The sequence below is a fragment of the Nerophis ophidion genome, linkage group LG08, assembly GCF_033978795.1.
Source record: "Nerophis ophidion isolate RoL-2023_Sa linkage group LG08, RoL_Noph_v1.0, whole genome shotgun sequence".
Lineage (NCBI taxonomy): Eukaryota > Metazoa > Chordata > Actinopteri > Syngnathiformes > Syngnathidae > Nerophis > Nerophis ophidion.
The window spans coordinates 32,854,791-32,870,570 of record NC_084618.1 but is presented as its reverse complement, the minus strand read 5'-3'; the positions used below and the strand labels follow the sequence as shown (position 1 = coordinate 32,870,570).

The window sequence follows — 15,780 nt, the reverse complement described above, 5'->3', positions numbered from 1 at the left end:
CAAAGGTGTGGCCCGGCTGCCATTTGCGGCCCGACGATAATTTTATAACAGCTTGCGGCACATTTTTAAAATAATACTACAAAATTAAAAACAAAAACATTAACAAGTGGGACTAGATGAGGCAATTACTTAAGGAATTGCATATGCATGCTCAAATGCTGAAGTTGAACTGAAATGTTGACAGAATGTAGTATGGATCAGAATCAGAATAGTTTTTATTGCCATTGATTGAGAACTGGTTCACAAACTAGGAATTTTTCTTGGTGTAATCGTGCAACATAGAACAGTGGTTCTCAACCTTTTTTCAGTAATGTACCCCCTGTGAACATGTTTTTAATTCAAGTACCCCCTAATCAGAGCAAAGCAGTTTTGGTTTAAAAATAGATTTAAAAAAAAGTAAAATACAGCACTATGTCATCAGTTTCTGATTTATTATATTGTATAACAGTGCAAAATATTGGTCATTTGTAGTGGTCTTTCCTGAACTATTTGGAAAAAATATATATAAAAAATTGCTAAAAATTTGTTGAAAAATAAACAAGTGATTCAATTATAAATAAAGATGTATACCCATAGAAGTAATAATCAACTTAAAGTGCCCTCTTTGGGGATTGTAATAGAGATCCATCCACCTGGATTCATGATCTTAATTCTAAACATTTCTTCACAAAAAATGAATTTTTAACATCAATATTTATGGAACATATCCACAAAAAATCTAGCTGTCAACACTGAATATTGCATTGTTGCATTTCTTTTCAAAGTTTATGAACTTACATTCATGTTTTGTTGAAGTATTATTAAATAAATATATTTATAAAGGATTTTTGAATTTTTGTTATTTTTAGAATATTTAAAAAAAATCTCACGTACCCCTTGGCATACCTTCAAGTATCCCCAGGGGTACGCGTACCCCCATTTGAGAACCACTGACATAGAAGACATATAAGACAGAATAGGTAATATTTGAGCTGGGAGTGAGCTGTCAGATTGTGTTCTTTTTCATGTGTCTGATGGCCAAGGGGAAAAAACTGTTCAGGTGGCGGGAGGTGTGAATCTGGATGGACCGTAGTCTCCTGCCTGAGGAGATAGAGGGGAGAATGTTTGTGTTCAGGGTGAGAAGAGTCAGCTGTGATCCGACCCACACACCTCCTGGTCCTGGAGGAGAACAGGTCCTGCAGGGATGGGAGCTTGCAGTCAATCACCTTCTCAGCACCTTATCCTGGACTGTGGCACCGGGGACCACACGGTGATGGAGGAGGTGAGGATGGATTCGATGATGGCTGAATAAAACTGCACCAGCATCTTGGTTGGCACCTTAAGTTTCCTCAGATGCCGCAGGAAGTACATCCTCTGCTGGGCCTTCTTGATGAAGGCACAAATTAGGGATTAGGGTTGTACGGTATTCCGGTATTAGTATAGTACCACTGTACTAATTAATCCTATTTGGTACTATACCGCCTCTGAAAAGTACCGGTCCACCACCTCCCTGTCGTCGTTATGTCGTGTTTAAGAGCAGAGGAGCATGTTTGGCAGCGCATAATCATGAAGTACTTACAAGCAGACACAGTATGTAGACAAAAAAAAGGGAGAACGGACGCATTTTGGCTTAAAAACTAACAAAAAAGGTAAAGCTATAATACTGAAACACCCTCAGGAATAGGTGCTTTAAGACAAGGCCAGTTAGCTTGCAGCTAACATCCATCCGCGTTAGGCAGTGTTTTAGCTACTTCTAAATCACGAATCCTCGCATCCATGGTGACAAATAAAGTACGTTTTTTACAAGTATCATCCCTGCAGGATAAGGAATAGCTAAACATTATTTACTACACAACGTACCTCACCGGCGTGTAAATGTAAACAAATGCAGTTGGTGGATCTACAACCGACAACCACTATAATGATACCAAGCATAAGAGCATTTTTAGATGATATGATTACGTCAATATTTTTTGGCATCACAACATCTTCTTTCTTTTTTTAATTCATATTATGTTTGTAAACTCAGGAAATATGTCCCTGGACACATGAGGACTTTGAATATGACCAATGTAAAAACAACCCCAAAGCATGATGCTTCCACCCCCATGCTTCACAGTAGGTTTGGTGTTCTTGGGATGCAACTCAGTATTCTTCTTCCTCCAAACACGACGAGTTGAGTTTATACCAAAATGGATACATGGATGATACAGCAGAGGATTGGAAGAACGTCATGTGGTCAGATGAAACCAAAATACAACTTTTTGGTATAAACTCACTTGTTTATTTTTCAACAAGTTTTTAGTTATTTTTTTAAATATTTTTTTCCCAAATATTTCAAGAAACACCACTACAAATGAGCAATATTTTGCACTATTATACAATTTAATAAATCAGAAACTCATGGCATAGTGCTGTATTTTACTTCTTTATCTCTTTTTTTCAAACAAAAATGCTTTGCTCTGATTGGGGGGGGGGGGGGGGTACTTGAATTAAAAAAATGTTCACAGGGAGTACATCACTGAAAAAAGGTTGCGAACCACTGGCCTAGACCTTAAGTTAGATTTTTGTTCAGTCATTGTTAAAAAAATTTTTGAAGCAAAAGTAATGTTGTTATGAATGATTTACCTTTATACGGCTCCAATTACTTCACATTCAATATTCCTCTTTGAACATATTTTTGGGGGAAACATTGTATATTTTGTTTTTCCCATTAAAATGTGTTGACAAAAAAGCATACAATGTAAGAAAAATAAACTAAGTCAAAAGATAGTTCTAAAGTTTAGCTTTACATATTTAAGAATTGAAATGAAAAGAAAAATATGAGGATTTGACTTATTTTTGACACTTTATTGACTGAGGCGCTTTTGGGTCCCAAATACCTTTAACATTTACCAAAATTAAGAGGAGCCCTAATGGTTACAATAAATATTGTTATGGTTTGGAGAATATCAAAATGGCCCCCACATGATTTCATTTTTCAGTGTGCAGCCTTCAGTGGGAAAAGTTTGGACACCCCTGTGTTACAGCCTGACTCCAAAATGGAAAAATCTATTTTCACTCTCAAAATTCTACACAAAATACACCACAATGAAAATGTGAAAATTAGTTTTTATTTTGTATTTTAAAAAGTATTAAAAATAAATAAAAATCACATGTACATATGTAAGTATTTATGGCTTTTAATCAATACTTTGTTGACGCACCTTTGGTAACAAACATAAACTCAAGTCTTTTTGAGATTGAGATTTAGTTTATGTATAAACAATGTACATTAATGAATATTTGACATGTACATATGTGAGAATATAGCTACTTTCCATTTCCAGTTCCCTCGCCTGGCAGGTTGATGTTAAAATGAAGACAAACCCACTCCAAACAGTACATCCATCCATCCATCCATCATCTTCCGCTTATCCGAGGTCGGGTCGCGGGGGCAACAGCCTAAGCAGGGAAACCCAGACTTCCCTCTCCCCAGCCACTTCGTCTAGCTCTTCCTGGGGGATCCCGAGGCGTTCCCAGGCCAGCCGGGAGACATAGTCTTCCCAACGTGTCCTGGGTCTTCCCCGTGGCCTCCTACCGGTTGGACGTGCCCTAAACACCTCCCTAGGGAGGCGTTCGGGTGGTATCCTGACCAGATGCCCGAACCACCTCATCTGGCTCCTCTCGATGTGAAGGAGCAGCGGCTTTACTTTGAGTTCCTCGCGGATGGCAGAGCTTCTCACCCTATCTCTAAGGGAGAGCCCCGCCACACGCCGGAGGAAACTCATTTCGGCCGCTTGTACCCTCCTGACCATAGGTGAGGATGGGAACGTAGATCGACCGGTAAATTGAGAGCTTTGCCTTCCGGCTCAGCTCCTTCTTCACCACAACGGATCGGTACAACGCCCGCATTACTGAAGACGTCGCACCGATCCGCCTGTCGATCTCACGATCCAGTCTTCCCTCACTCTTGAACAAGACTCCTAGGTACTTGAACTCCTCCACTTGGGGCAGGGTCTCCTCCCCAACCCGGAGATGGCATTCCACCCTTTTCCGGGCGAGAACCATGGACTCGGACTTGGAGGTGCTGATTCTCATTCCGGTCGCTTCACACTCGGCTGCGAACCGATCCAGAGAGAGCTGAAGATCCCGGTCAGATGAAGCCATCAGGACCACATCATCTGCAAAAAGCAGAGACCTAATCCTGCGGTTACCAAACCGGAACCCCTCAACGCCTTGACTGCGCCTAGAAATTCTGTCCATAAAAGTTATGAACAGAATCGGTGACAAAGGACAGCCTTGGCGGAGTCCAACCCTCACTGGAAATGTGTTCGACTTACTGCCGGCAATGCGGACCAAGCTCTGGCACTGATCGTACAGGGAGCGGACCGCCACAATAAGACAGTCTCTGAGCACTCCCCACAGGACTTCCAGAGGGACACGGTCGAATGCCTTCTCCAAGTCCACAAAGCACATGTAGACTGGTTGGGCAAACTCCCATGCACCCTCAAGAACCCGGCCGAGAGTATAGAACTGGTCCACAGTTCCACGACCAGGACGAAAACCAGACTGTTCCTCCTGAATCCGAGGTTCGACTATCCGGCGTAGCCTCCTCTCCAGTACACCTGAATAAACCTTACCGGGAAGGCTGAGGAGTGTGATCCCACGATAGTTGGAACACACCCTGCGGTCCCCCTTCTTAAAGAGAGGAACCACCACTCCGGTCTGCCAATCCAGAGGTACCGCCCCCGATTTCCACGCGATACTGCAAAGTCTTGTCAACCAAGACAGCCCCACAGCATCCAGAGCCTTAAGGAACTCCGGGCGGCTCTCGTCCACCCCTGGGGCCTTGCCACCGGGGAGCTTTTTAACTACCTCAGCGACCTCAGCCCCAGAAATAGGAGAGTCCACCACAGATTCCCCAGGCACTGCTTCCTCATAGGAAGACGTGTTGGTGGGATTGAGGAGGTCTTCGAAGTATTCCTTCCACCTATCCACAACATCCGCAGTTGAGGTCAGCAGAACACCATCCGCACCATACACGGTGTTGATAGTGCACTGCTTCCCCTTCCTGAGGCGGCGGACGGTGGTCCAGAATCGCTTCGAAGCCATCCGGAAGTCGTTTTCCATGGCTTCCCCAAACTCCTCCCATGTCCGAGTTTTTGCCTCCGCGACCGCTGAAGCTGCACACCGCTTGGCCTGTCGGTACCTGTCCACTGCCTCCGGAGTCCTATGAGCCAAAAGGACCCGATAGGACTCCTTCTTCAGCTTGACGGCATCCCTCACCGCTGGTGTCCACCAAGGGGTTTTAGGATTGCCGCCCCGACAGGCACCAACTACCTTGCGGCCACAGCTCCGATCTGCCGCCTCGACAATAGAAGTGCGGAACATGGTCCACTCGGACTCAATGTCCAGCACCTCCCTCGTGACATGTTCAAAGTTCTTCCGGAGGTGGGAATTGAAACTTTGTCAGACAGGAGACTCTGCCAGACGTTCCCAGCAGACCCTCACAATGCGTTTGGGCCTGCCAGGTCTGTCCGGCATCCTCCCCCACCATCGCAGCCAACTCCCCACCAGGTGGTGATCGGTAGAAAGCTGCGCCCCTCTCTTCACCCGAGTGTCCAAAACATAAGGCCGCAAATCCGATGACACAACTACAAAGTCGATCATGGAACTGCGGCCGAGGGTGTCCTGGTGCCAAGTGCACATATGGACACCCTTATGTTTGAACATGGTGTTTGTTATGGACAAACTGTGACGAGCACAAAAGTCCAATAACAAAACACCACTCGGGTTCAGATCCGGGCGGCCATTCTTGCCAATCACGCCTCTCCAGGTTTCACTGTCGTTGCCAAGGTGAGCGTTGAAGTCTCCCAGTAGGACAAGGGAATCACTTTCTAGTACTCCCTCGAGTGTTCCCAAAAAGGGTGGGTACTCTGAACTGCCGTTTGGTGCGTAAGCACAAACAACAGTCAGGACCCGTCCCCCCCACCCGAAGGCGGAGGGAGGCTACCCTTTCGTCCACTGGGTTGAACTCCAACGTACAGGTTTTGAGCCGGGGAGAAACAAGAATTGCCACCCCAGCCCGTCGCCTCTCACTGCCGGCAACGCCAGAGTGGAAGAGGGTCCAATCCCTCTCGAGAGAAGTGGTTCCAGAGCCCTTGCTGTGCGTCGAAGTGAGTCCGACTATATCCAGCCGGAATTTCTCGACTTCGCGCACTAGCTCAGGCTCTTTCCCCCCCAGTGACGTGACGTTCCACGTCCCAAGAGCTAGCTTCTGTAGCCGAGGATCGGACCGCCAAGTGCCCTGCCTTCGGCTGCCGCCCAGCTCACATTGCACCCGACCTCTATGGCCCCTGCTATGGGTGGTGAGCCCATTGGAGGGGTGACCCACGTTGCCTCTTCGGGCTGTGCCCGGCCAGGCCCCATGGGAACAGGCCCGGCCACTAGGCGCTCGCCATCGTGCCCCACCTCCGGGCCTGGCTCCAGAGGGGGGCCCCGGTGACCCGCGTCCGGGCGAGGGAAATCTGGGTCCATGCTTTTTCTTCTTCATAAAGGTCTTCGAGCTGCTCTTTGTCTGATCCCTCACCTAGAACCTGTTTGCCTTGGGAGACCCTACCAGGGGGCTTTATGCCCCCGGACAACATAGCTCCTAGGATCATTGGGACACGCAAACTCCTCTACCACGATAAGGTATTAACAATGTAATATTCCTAAATTTAGGTGCCAAAGGCTGCTGTAGACAATCACCGCCACACATTTACCTTGTACATTTCATGAATACATAAAACAATTGATAGAATAAGTATTTCATAATATACATTTTCATATTATACCAGTAGCCTATTGATTATGGTTAGAGGTATGGTTTCCTAGCAGCCAATTTTTCAATGCCTTATTAAATGCTGCTTGTGCTGTTAGTTTCCTGTGTTCCATATTCGATACTGAATGGAATTAATTAACTCATATTATTTCCTAAATATGGTAAAGTTTATGGTCACCTGGGAGAAAGCAAACCACCAGGTTTAATTAAGTAGTGGTATTTCAGTTTGAATAAACAGATAAGAGCCCTTTGTTTAATATTCGCATGCGGATTGGATCACTTCTCATAGGAAAATAGGCTCTAATTGGGACTTCGGAATGCAAAAGTGATAACTATATCCTTGAGAAAAAAACTACCTGTCTAACTCAACGCCAACATTTGAGTAATGACTTAAAGAAGTTGTTTTCAAGACACTTACTCATGAACATCTCCTTTTATTAAAGTCACATTTTTGTGGCTCGATCAGATGCATAATATAAAAAAAGGCACCAAAAAAAGCAAGTAAATCATGACAAAATCAAAAGTGATTTGTAGTGTGGGAACAATACAACAAATATTAATGATTTAATATATGTCAGAATGAAATAGGCTAGTTGACCTAAGCTCCTCCAGGTACTGCCGACCTGTTTGACACTCGCTTGTAATGAAGCAACTTTTCGTTCAGCAAAGCGTCTCCGACGTCTGTTTTGATCCAGCCGTATTGTATCGCCGTGTAGTCTTCCTTCCCGTGAGGGAGTGACAAGACCAGAAATACACTTCAATACGTTTTTTGTATTTGATGTCACAAGCTTGGAACACCTATCTTTGGGCAGCTACACCCATTCCTCTTTGCAGCACTGTTGTATATTTCTGGCCGTGTCACTCTCCCAGGACAGAGTGACCGTGTGAGGTGTGCTGAGCCAAGAAGACGCCGACGAGGAATTGCTGAACAACGTTTTAATGATCTAACGAGCCTTGTGTCAGGTCCCGCAGGAACCTGTGAAGAGAGTCCGTCCGAATGATAACTTTCCATTTGTATAACAGACAAAACCAACCTTATATCCCTGGTTACATAATCTTCTTTGATCTTAGCCAGGGTGCCAGCCTGTCTGGACCTAGCCCCGGCGTATTTGTGCAGGTGACGAGTCCAATATGTGCGTGAGCCCCAAAACTTTTGAGTGGGGAGACATCTGACCCTCGATCCCATTCTCCCACCAAGGGGACCATCTCAGATGTGTTGCAAATGTTTATATTCTCTCACTAAATTTGAGTTTCTGCATATTTCCCTCTACTCTTTGGCCTTTTGGGCCCCACAGGTTACTTTTCAGACAGCGCTGACAGACAGCTAAATCTGGTAATATTAAGTGGGTCCCCTTTTCAACTTGTCCAGGGTGTACCCCGCCTCCCGCCCGATTGTAGCTGAGATAAGTACCAGCGCCCCCCGTGACCCCAAATGGAATAAGCGGTGGAAAAAGGATGGATGGAAACTGTTAATTTCAAGAATAGTGTACTATCTTAGGTAAAATATACACAACAGCACCTTTCAAGCTCCATCAGCTTGGACGGAAAGCATTGGTTTTCATCCAGGATGTCTCTGTACATTGTTGCATTCATCTTAGCCTAGTAAGGGAGGTGACCATGAGCAAACATTGCTAAACAACAGGGACATGTATAGCTGAATAATGAGAGACAATCTGAACTTCACCCCATAAAAACAATTGCAGACATAAATTGTATATGAGACAAATATTTGTAGCAGGAAATAAACTGCAAACAAACTCACCTTTCTCTCATCGGTGTCACGATAACAACAGCATGGCACTCAATTATGTCACGAATAAGTCCAACTTTATCTTTCACGGATTACGGATATTCAATAATACATTAGGCTGTAATTGCTGCAAAAGGCGCATCAACAAATGATTAAGCAAAGCTGTGAATACGGATATACAAGTAATTTTTTAGGTTTATATTTTTGATGCATTTTAAAAAGATCCCAAAAAACTTTCACATTGTCATTATGGGGTATTTTGTCCAGAATTTTGAGGAGAAAAATTTATTTTATTCCATTTTGGAGTAAGGCTGCAACATAACAAATTGTGGAAAAAGTGAAGCTCTGTAAATTCTTTGTGGATGCACTGTAACTGAAACTTAATTATTTATGTGCTCAATTAAATATAAGTGGTTCTGTTTTTCCAAGCGTCTATGATTATATCTACAATTCATTTTGATTTTGAAATTACAGTTAATGCTAAAAATGTCACTGTGCATCATTGGGATTGCGTCAATGCGCATTTTGGTTAGTTCTATAGACATAGACTTTGACCAAGTTTAATGATCCACAAGGGAAATTGTTCCACACAGTAGCTCAGTTACAAATGATGGAAAAGACAATGCAGGTATAAAATAGACTAAAAGCAATATAGAATATAACATATATATGTAATATTTACATAATGTATGTGCAGTATATGATATATACTGATATATATTATATTATATGTTTATATCATGGGCTTCACAGTGGCAGAGGGGTTAGTGCGTCTGCCTCACAATACGAAGTTCCTGCAGTCCTGGGTTCAAATCCAGGCTCGGGATCTTTCTGTGTGGAGTTTGCATGTTCTCCCCGTGAAAGCGTGGGTTCCCTCCGGGTACTCCTGCTTACTCCCACTTCCAAAGACATGCACCTGGGGATAGGTTGATTGGCAATACTAAATTGGCCCTATCAGTAGCTGAGATAGGCGCCAGCGCCCCCCACGACCCCGAAAGGGGATAAGCGGTAGAAAATGGATGGATGGATGGATGTTTATATCATATATACAATATATAACAATTACCATGTAATATGGTATGGTATGGTACAAAGGTTAAATTATTTAAGAAGAGGACTAGCCCCATCTATTAATATTGGAAAATTGTAATCACTTTATTTCGATACAAACCCTTTTGACACATGTACCCTCATTTATTTCTAATGGAAACACTCATGCTTTTGATAGCCTTGGACTGGCCCACATCTTCAGAGCTGTTGTTTGTTTTTTTAACTTGGACTCATCCCAAACTTTGAAGACTCAAACTCAGCGGATTTGTTTGCTCCTTGACTATAAGATGAGTGAAGAATTATTGATCTGTGCTCACTTCTGGCAGACTTGAATGTGGAGGCAGCTGCTTATGTATGCAATCGACAAATTTCTGTGGTAATGAGATGCTGTTACATTTACCTGTGACCTATTTTAATGAATGTTGGTGAAATCTTCCAGAAGATTCGACCTTTGACTGTTAAAACAACGTGGGTAGACTCTAACAAGATTGAGAAAGAAATGTCTCAACAATTGAAGAATAAATATTATGACTGCATTATTATTATCTGATTTAAAACACAATATAACACAGATAAAAATAATAAAATACAAGTATACATATTTATATCAACATTTAATTATTAATACATGGGAGTAGACTGTTAGAAAAATACAAAACGATCATGTCCTTTCCACACTCTCCATTGACAATGACAAACAACAGTATGCCAGAACCGCTGATGTCATCAGATTTGATAACAGTCATGTGTCCGCCTCACTGGTTATGTGTGACTCTTCTGTTGTTTCCAGAACCTCTTGACCTCACTGTGTCCGTGCGGTGTCACTACCATCACCCTATGAGTCACATCCTGCCAAACCAGACAGTCCAGACCCTGTGGCAAAGAAAAGCAATTAGACCGTGTACAGCATTAAAATATAACAGAACATAACATGCAAAGCCCCAGCCCTATTTAATAGGGCTGCAAAAATTTTCAGGAAATTAACTTGACCAATTCTGCCAAGAAGAGTGGTCAAATATCCAGCCAGAATTATGCCAGAAGCTTGTCTGTTTAAAAGGAAACTTGCATTTAATCAACGTCAATCAAACCTGCTGGTTTCCAGGTAAGAAACTGTAATGCAGCAGCAAAGCGCCTCTCATGTTATTAAAGTGTGTAATCAAAAAGACACTCCAAGATTACGCCAATTCTCGCACATTCTAAGACTTCGTGACTTCAAAGACTTTATTATGTCAATTCCTCCATGCATGCAAGAATTTTGAGCAGCCTTGCAACTTTGTAGAATTCCCGCTCATTGCAAAATGTGTATGTAAACTGTGATGTGTTAGGGCACAGAATAACTAACTGGCAATGTTTCTTTAATTTTCATGTGTCTGAGCAAACGCAAAATCTCATGTGAGTAACATCAGATGTTCACGACCTGGCATTTACACTTTGTGAAGCGTTGAAGTTCTCTGACTTTTTGTGTGGCCTTACATGCATCAGTGGAGAAATGCTATTAGTGTTGGTGTCGCTGAGAAAGAAGGAGCGGCTACGTTGACATGACAGATGACAAAGAATTGGTTTATGCCTGATTTATACAGCAGAATATGACCCGTTTTTCTAGATATACGTTCTATACTCATGCTTTTGGTGTGGTTACAGCAGTATATAAACAGTTTTGCTCAACAAAGTGATCGATGAAATTCCGGACCTCTTTAAAGCGTCTCAACAGACGTTTTGATTGATTGAAACTTTTATTAGTAGATTGCACAGTTCAGTACATATTCCGTACAATTGACCACAAAATGATAACACCCGAATAAGTTTTTCAACTTGTTTAAGTCGGAGTCCACGTTAATCAATTCATGGTGTTGATAAACACCGTTTTATTTGTTAGGGCAGCTTATTGTCACCTGTCACTTACAGTTGCACTGCAAAATCCTACAGAACAAATTGTTATGTGTTTAAAGTTTAGATTGGATTTTATTTTGTGCGCTGCATAGATTTGCTGTGTGCAGAGGATGCGTGAGCAGTGCAGAATTGAGAGAGGGAACGTTACTAACCGGCATCTGTTACCTTAACATTTTAACCCCAGGCAACCTTTCGTTTCTTAGGCAACATTGTCCAGTCCCTCCAGGATTTGACAGATCGTTATTTGTGACTGTTGATGCATAAATGCCTGAATTCGCGGCAGCTGTTTCTTTAACTTGCAACAAAAACTGTAATGTTTTGAGGCTTTTCCAATGACATTGAATCAACTTGTGATTTTACGAATTTATTATCGACATTTATTTTACAGTGTTCCTTGTAACCTTAACAAGTACAGGATTTCAACAAAAATTGGAAATCAAATTTTACTCATAGACAAAAAAGTAAAAGCAAAGACTCAGAGCTCATAGTCCAATTACTGAACTGTTTTAAATACTTTACTTTCCAGACTATAAGCCATTATTTTTTCCCCTAAGCTTTGAACGTTACCTCTTATACAAATGCGCGGCTAATCTGTGGATTTTTCTTCGCTAACAGCTAAATTATGTAATGGATTAAACAAATCTAACAATGCATTAAAATTATACACTTTTAGAAACTGTTCAAAATCTTATTTATTTCATAAAGGATGAATAAAGACAAAGACTTTTCAAAAATGTTTGATCAGCCATTTTACTGCTGTGTCAACAGGCATCATTAGAAAACCATTAAGGTATGTTAATGAACATTACAAAACATTTAGGAGTAAATATCTAGTTTCCCAAACTACTGGTATTTATCCGCGGCTAATAGTCCGGTGCGGCCAATATATGAAATTGTAATTCTGTGGGTGTGGCTTATAGCCCAGAAAATATAGTTATTAATTTATTATTGACCAACAAAACCTACACAATATTTTTTTAAACTTAATTTTAATTACATTGTGACTACAAACAAATCTTGTTGTTAAAATACAACTGATAGGTTTCTAACCGGGATGTTGTAAGTCGTCATGTCAGTTTTTTTTTTAAACTGTCTTCTTCCAGTACATTCTGACAGGGGTATTCAACTAAAACTAAATTGGATCCAGAACCTGTGTCCGTCCACTTGCCTTTTAATTTTTATGTTGTCTCTGGCTCGTCTGTGTCTTCTCTCTCACCCCACTGATTGGCCATTAAATGTTGAATATTAATTAGGGCTGGTAATTTCATTCCAAAATAAACTCAGACTGGACAGCAGTGTTTCAAGGTTTGCGCAAATAAATGACGTGAATTCAAGTAAAACATAAAGACAATGTTCCTGTATAATATTCTGACAGTAAAACTGCATTTATGTTCAAATATATTTTTAATGAACTTAAATGGAAGCGAAAGATAACCTCTGATTACTTGCTTTTAGTCCGAATTTAAAAGTGTGACTAATCACATGAAAAAAAAATGTATTTCACAAAAAGTGTGATCAGAATGGAAGAGCCTCAAAAGGACTTTCAGGACACTAAAACTAAGAGTTATGGTAATATGCATTTCCGTTCAAAAAACCATTTATAATTACTTCATTGTACAATTAGGCTATAACTAATAGTCTTTCTAATGCATAAAGGGATCATTTAAATCCAACCTGAGCTCTGTCTCGAAGCACCTCAAAGTCTGCCTGGGAGAGGAACTGGTTGTAAAGCACACCTGAAAGACACAAAGAGTTAAAAAGTTTAAGCTTTATAACATCCATCCATTTTCTACCGCTTATTCCCTTTGGGGTCCCGGAGGGCGCTGGTGCCTATCTCAGCTACAATCGGGGGGAAGGCGGTGCACACCGTGGACAAGTCGCCCACTCATCGCAGGGCCAACACAGATAGCTTTATAACATTAAACTGCAAATAGTATGTGGATTTGTGCCATACTATAAGTGTCAGTGAAAATAAACTGGAAAAAAAAACACTGGTTATTACATCTTAGGAATAGTGCCTCAACGTACAGTACCTGATTTTGTCAATAGAAAAATGTGTCAACTACAAGTAGAGTGAAAAAAATAACTATACATAAAAACGAGGGGTGTCAAAAAAATGTTTTTTCAAATTAATCGCGATTCTTATTTCTAACTATTCTTAAACGATTAAAAAAAAAATATATATATATATATATATATCCATCCATTTTCTACCGCTTATTCCCTTTTGGGGTTGCGGGGGGCGCTGACGCCTATCTCAGCTACAATCGTGCGGAAGACGGTGTACACCCTGGACAAGTCGCCACCTCATGGCAGGGCCAACACAGATAGATAACATTCACACTCACATTCACACACTAGGTCCAATTTAGTGTTGCCAATCAACCTATCCCCAGGTGCATGTCTTTGGAAGTGTGAAGAATCCGGAGTACCCGGAGGGAACCCACGCATTCACGGGGAGAACATGCAAACTCCAAACAGAAAGATCCCGAGCCTGGGATTGAACCCAGGACTGCAAGACCTTCGTATTGTGAGGCAGACGCACTAACCCCCCTTCCACCGTGAAGCCTACAGTATATATATATATATATATATATATATATATATATATATATATATACATACACCTTTTTTTATTTTTAATATGGCCTGTCCAGCCACTCAGGCAAATCGTGTTGTCGATGTAGATGCCCATATCTCCTGTAGAGATTTTTGCCACAATGCTACACTGAACAAAGATATAAACACAACACTTTTGTTTTTGCGCCCATTTTTCATGAGCTAAAACTTTTACTATATACACTAAATAACTATTCCTCTCAAATATTGTTCACAAATCTGTCTATATCTATGTTAGAGCATTTCTCCTTTACCAAGATAATCCATCCAACCTCCAGGGTGTGTCATATCAAGATGCTGATTAAACAGCATGATTATTGCACAGGTGTGCCTTAGGTTGCCCACAATAAAAGACAAGTCTGAAATGTCACTCTCAAAAGCCACCCAGACAGCTGCTGCAACAATTGGTTTGCGTTACCAAAGAATTTCTGCACAAACTGTGAGAAACCGTCTCACGGAATTTCATCTGAATGCTTGTTGTCCTCATCGGGGTCTTGACCTGAGCATGCAGCATGACAATGCCACCCCATCTTACAATGATCTGTACAAGATTCCTGGAAGCTTAAAACATCCCAAGTTCTTGCATGGCCAACATACTCACCAGACTTTTCACCCATTGGGCTTGTTTGGGATGCTGTGGATCGGCGTTTACGACAGCGTGTTACAGTTTCTGCTAATACCCGGCAACTTTGCACAGCTCTTGAAGAGTGGACCAACATTCCACAAGTCACAATCAACAACCTGATCAACTCTATGCGAAGGAGATGTGTTGCACTGCGTGAGGCAAATAGAGTTCACATCAGATACTGACTGCTTTTCCGACCCCCTCAGACTCCAATAAAGCAAAACTGCACATTTCAGAGTGGCCCTCCTATTATAGCCAGACCAAGGCACACCTGTGCACTAATCATGCTGTGTAATCAGCATCTTGATATGCCTCACTTGTGAGGTGGGATGGATTATCTTGGCAAAAAAAAAGTGCTTACTGACGCAGATTTTGGCAGATAAGTGAACAATATTTGAGAGGATTAGTATTTTGTGCATAGTAAAAGTTTTAGATCTTTGAGTTCAACTCATGAAAAATGAGTTGAACTACGATCTAAGAACTCCGGCTTACTTTGCGGGATTAAAATACTGAACAGGACAAGTAAAAAAGAGAATAAATCCAAATGAAAAACAACAAAACTAACAAATCCACTCACCCTCTGTGAATTGTAATCTATCTCTCTCCAGCTCCCAAAGTCTGATCTGATCTGTTATGGTTGGAGGAAGCACTGGTGTCTGCAGCACAGAGATGTAGGGTGAAGACTCTCCCAAATGAAGGCATTGACACCCGTGTCAAAAACGAATCGCGACTGCTCATGCTTACCTGCTTCAGCATAACAGGATGCGCTCTGGTTCTCAGAAAGTGGATGATCTGCAAAAATAAAATACCTCACTCAATTTCTTACAATTGACATCTAAAGTATTGGTATTTTGACAGCATGAGATGCTCTCATCCGGAATCAAGTCCAGTACACTTTCCAATACGTGGCATGTTTGGAGGAGTTGCGTTGGTATGCAGCATATTTGGACATGCACACTCACGTGCATAATCATGCGACGTGTCATACATGTACTGTCTGTATTGCCATCACTTCTTGCTGGATACCTTGCCACAAAGTCGAAGAAAGTGTGACACCCACAC

General features: G+C 41.9%; 1 protein-coding gene across 2 annotated transcripts in view; it reads right to left on the bottom strand.

Annotated features, from left to right (window-relative positions):
- Window positions 1-10,181: 10,181 nt before the first annotated feature.
- gtf2h4 (general transcription factor IIH, polypeptide 4) overlaps window positions 10,182-15,780 on the bottom strand; it is a 58,832-nt gene continuing 53,233 nt past the window's right edge. For both annotated transcript variants that reach the window (XM_061908308.1, XM_061908307.1), the window contains 4 exons: window positions 15,463-15,510; window positions 15,296-15,374; window positions 13,149-13,210; window positions 10,182-10,457 (listed from right to left, as the gene is read on the bottom strand). In XM_061908308.1, coding sequence (XP_061764292.1) covers window positions 10,347-10,457; window positions 13,149-13,210; window positions 15,296-15,374; window positions 15,463-15,510 — 300 coding nt within the window. In that variant the 3' untranslated portion in view covers window positions 10,182-10,346. The remainder of the gene's footprint in view (window positions 10,458-13,148; window positions 13,211-15,295; window positions 15,375-15,462; window positions 15,511-15,780) is intronic.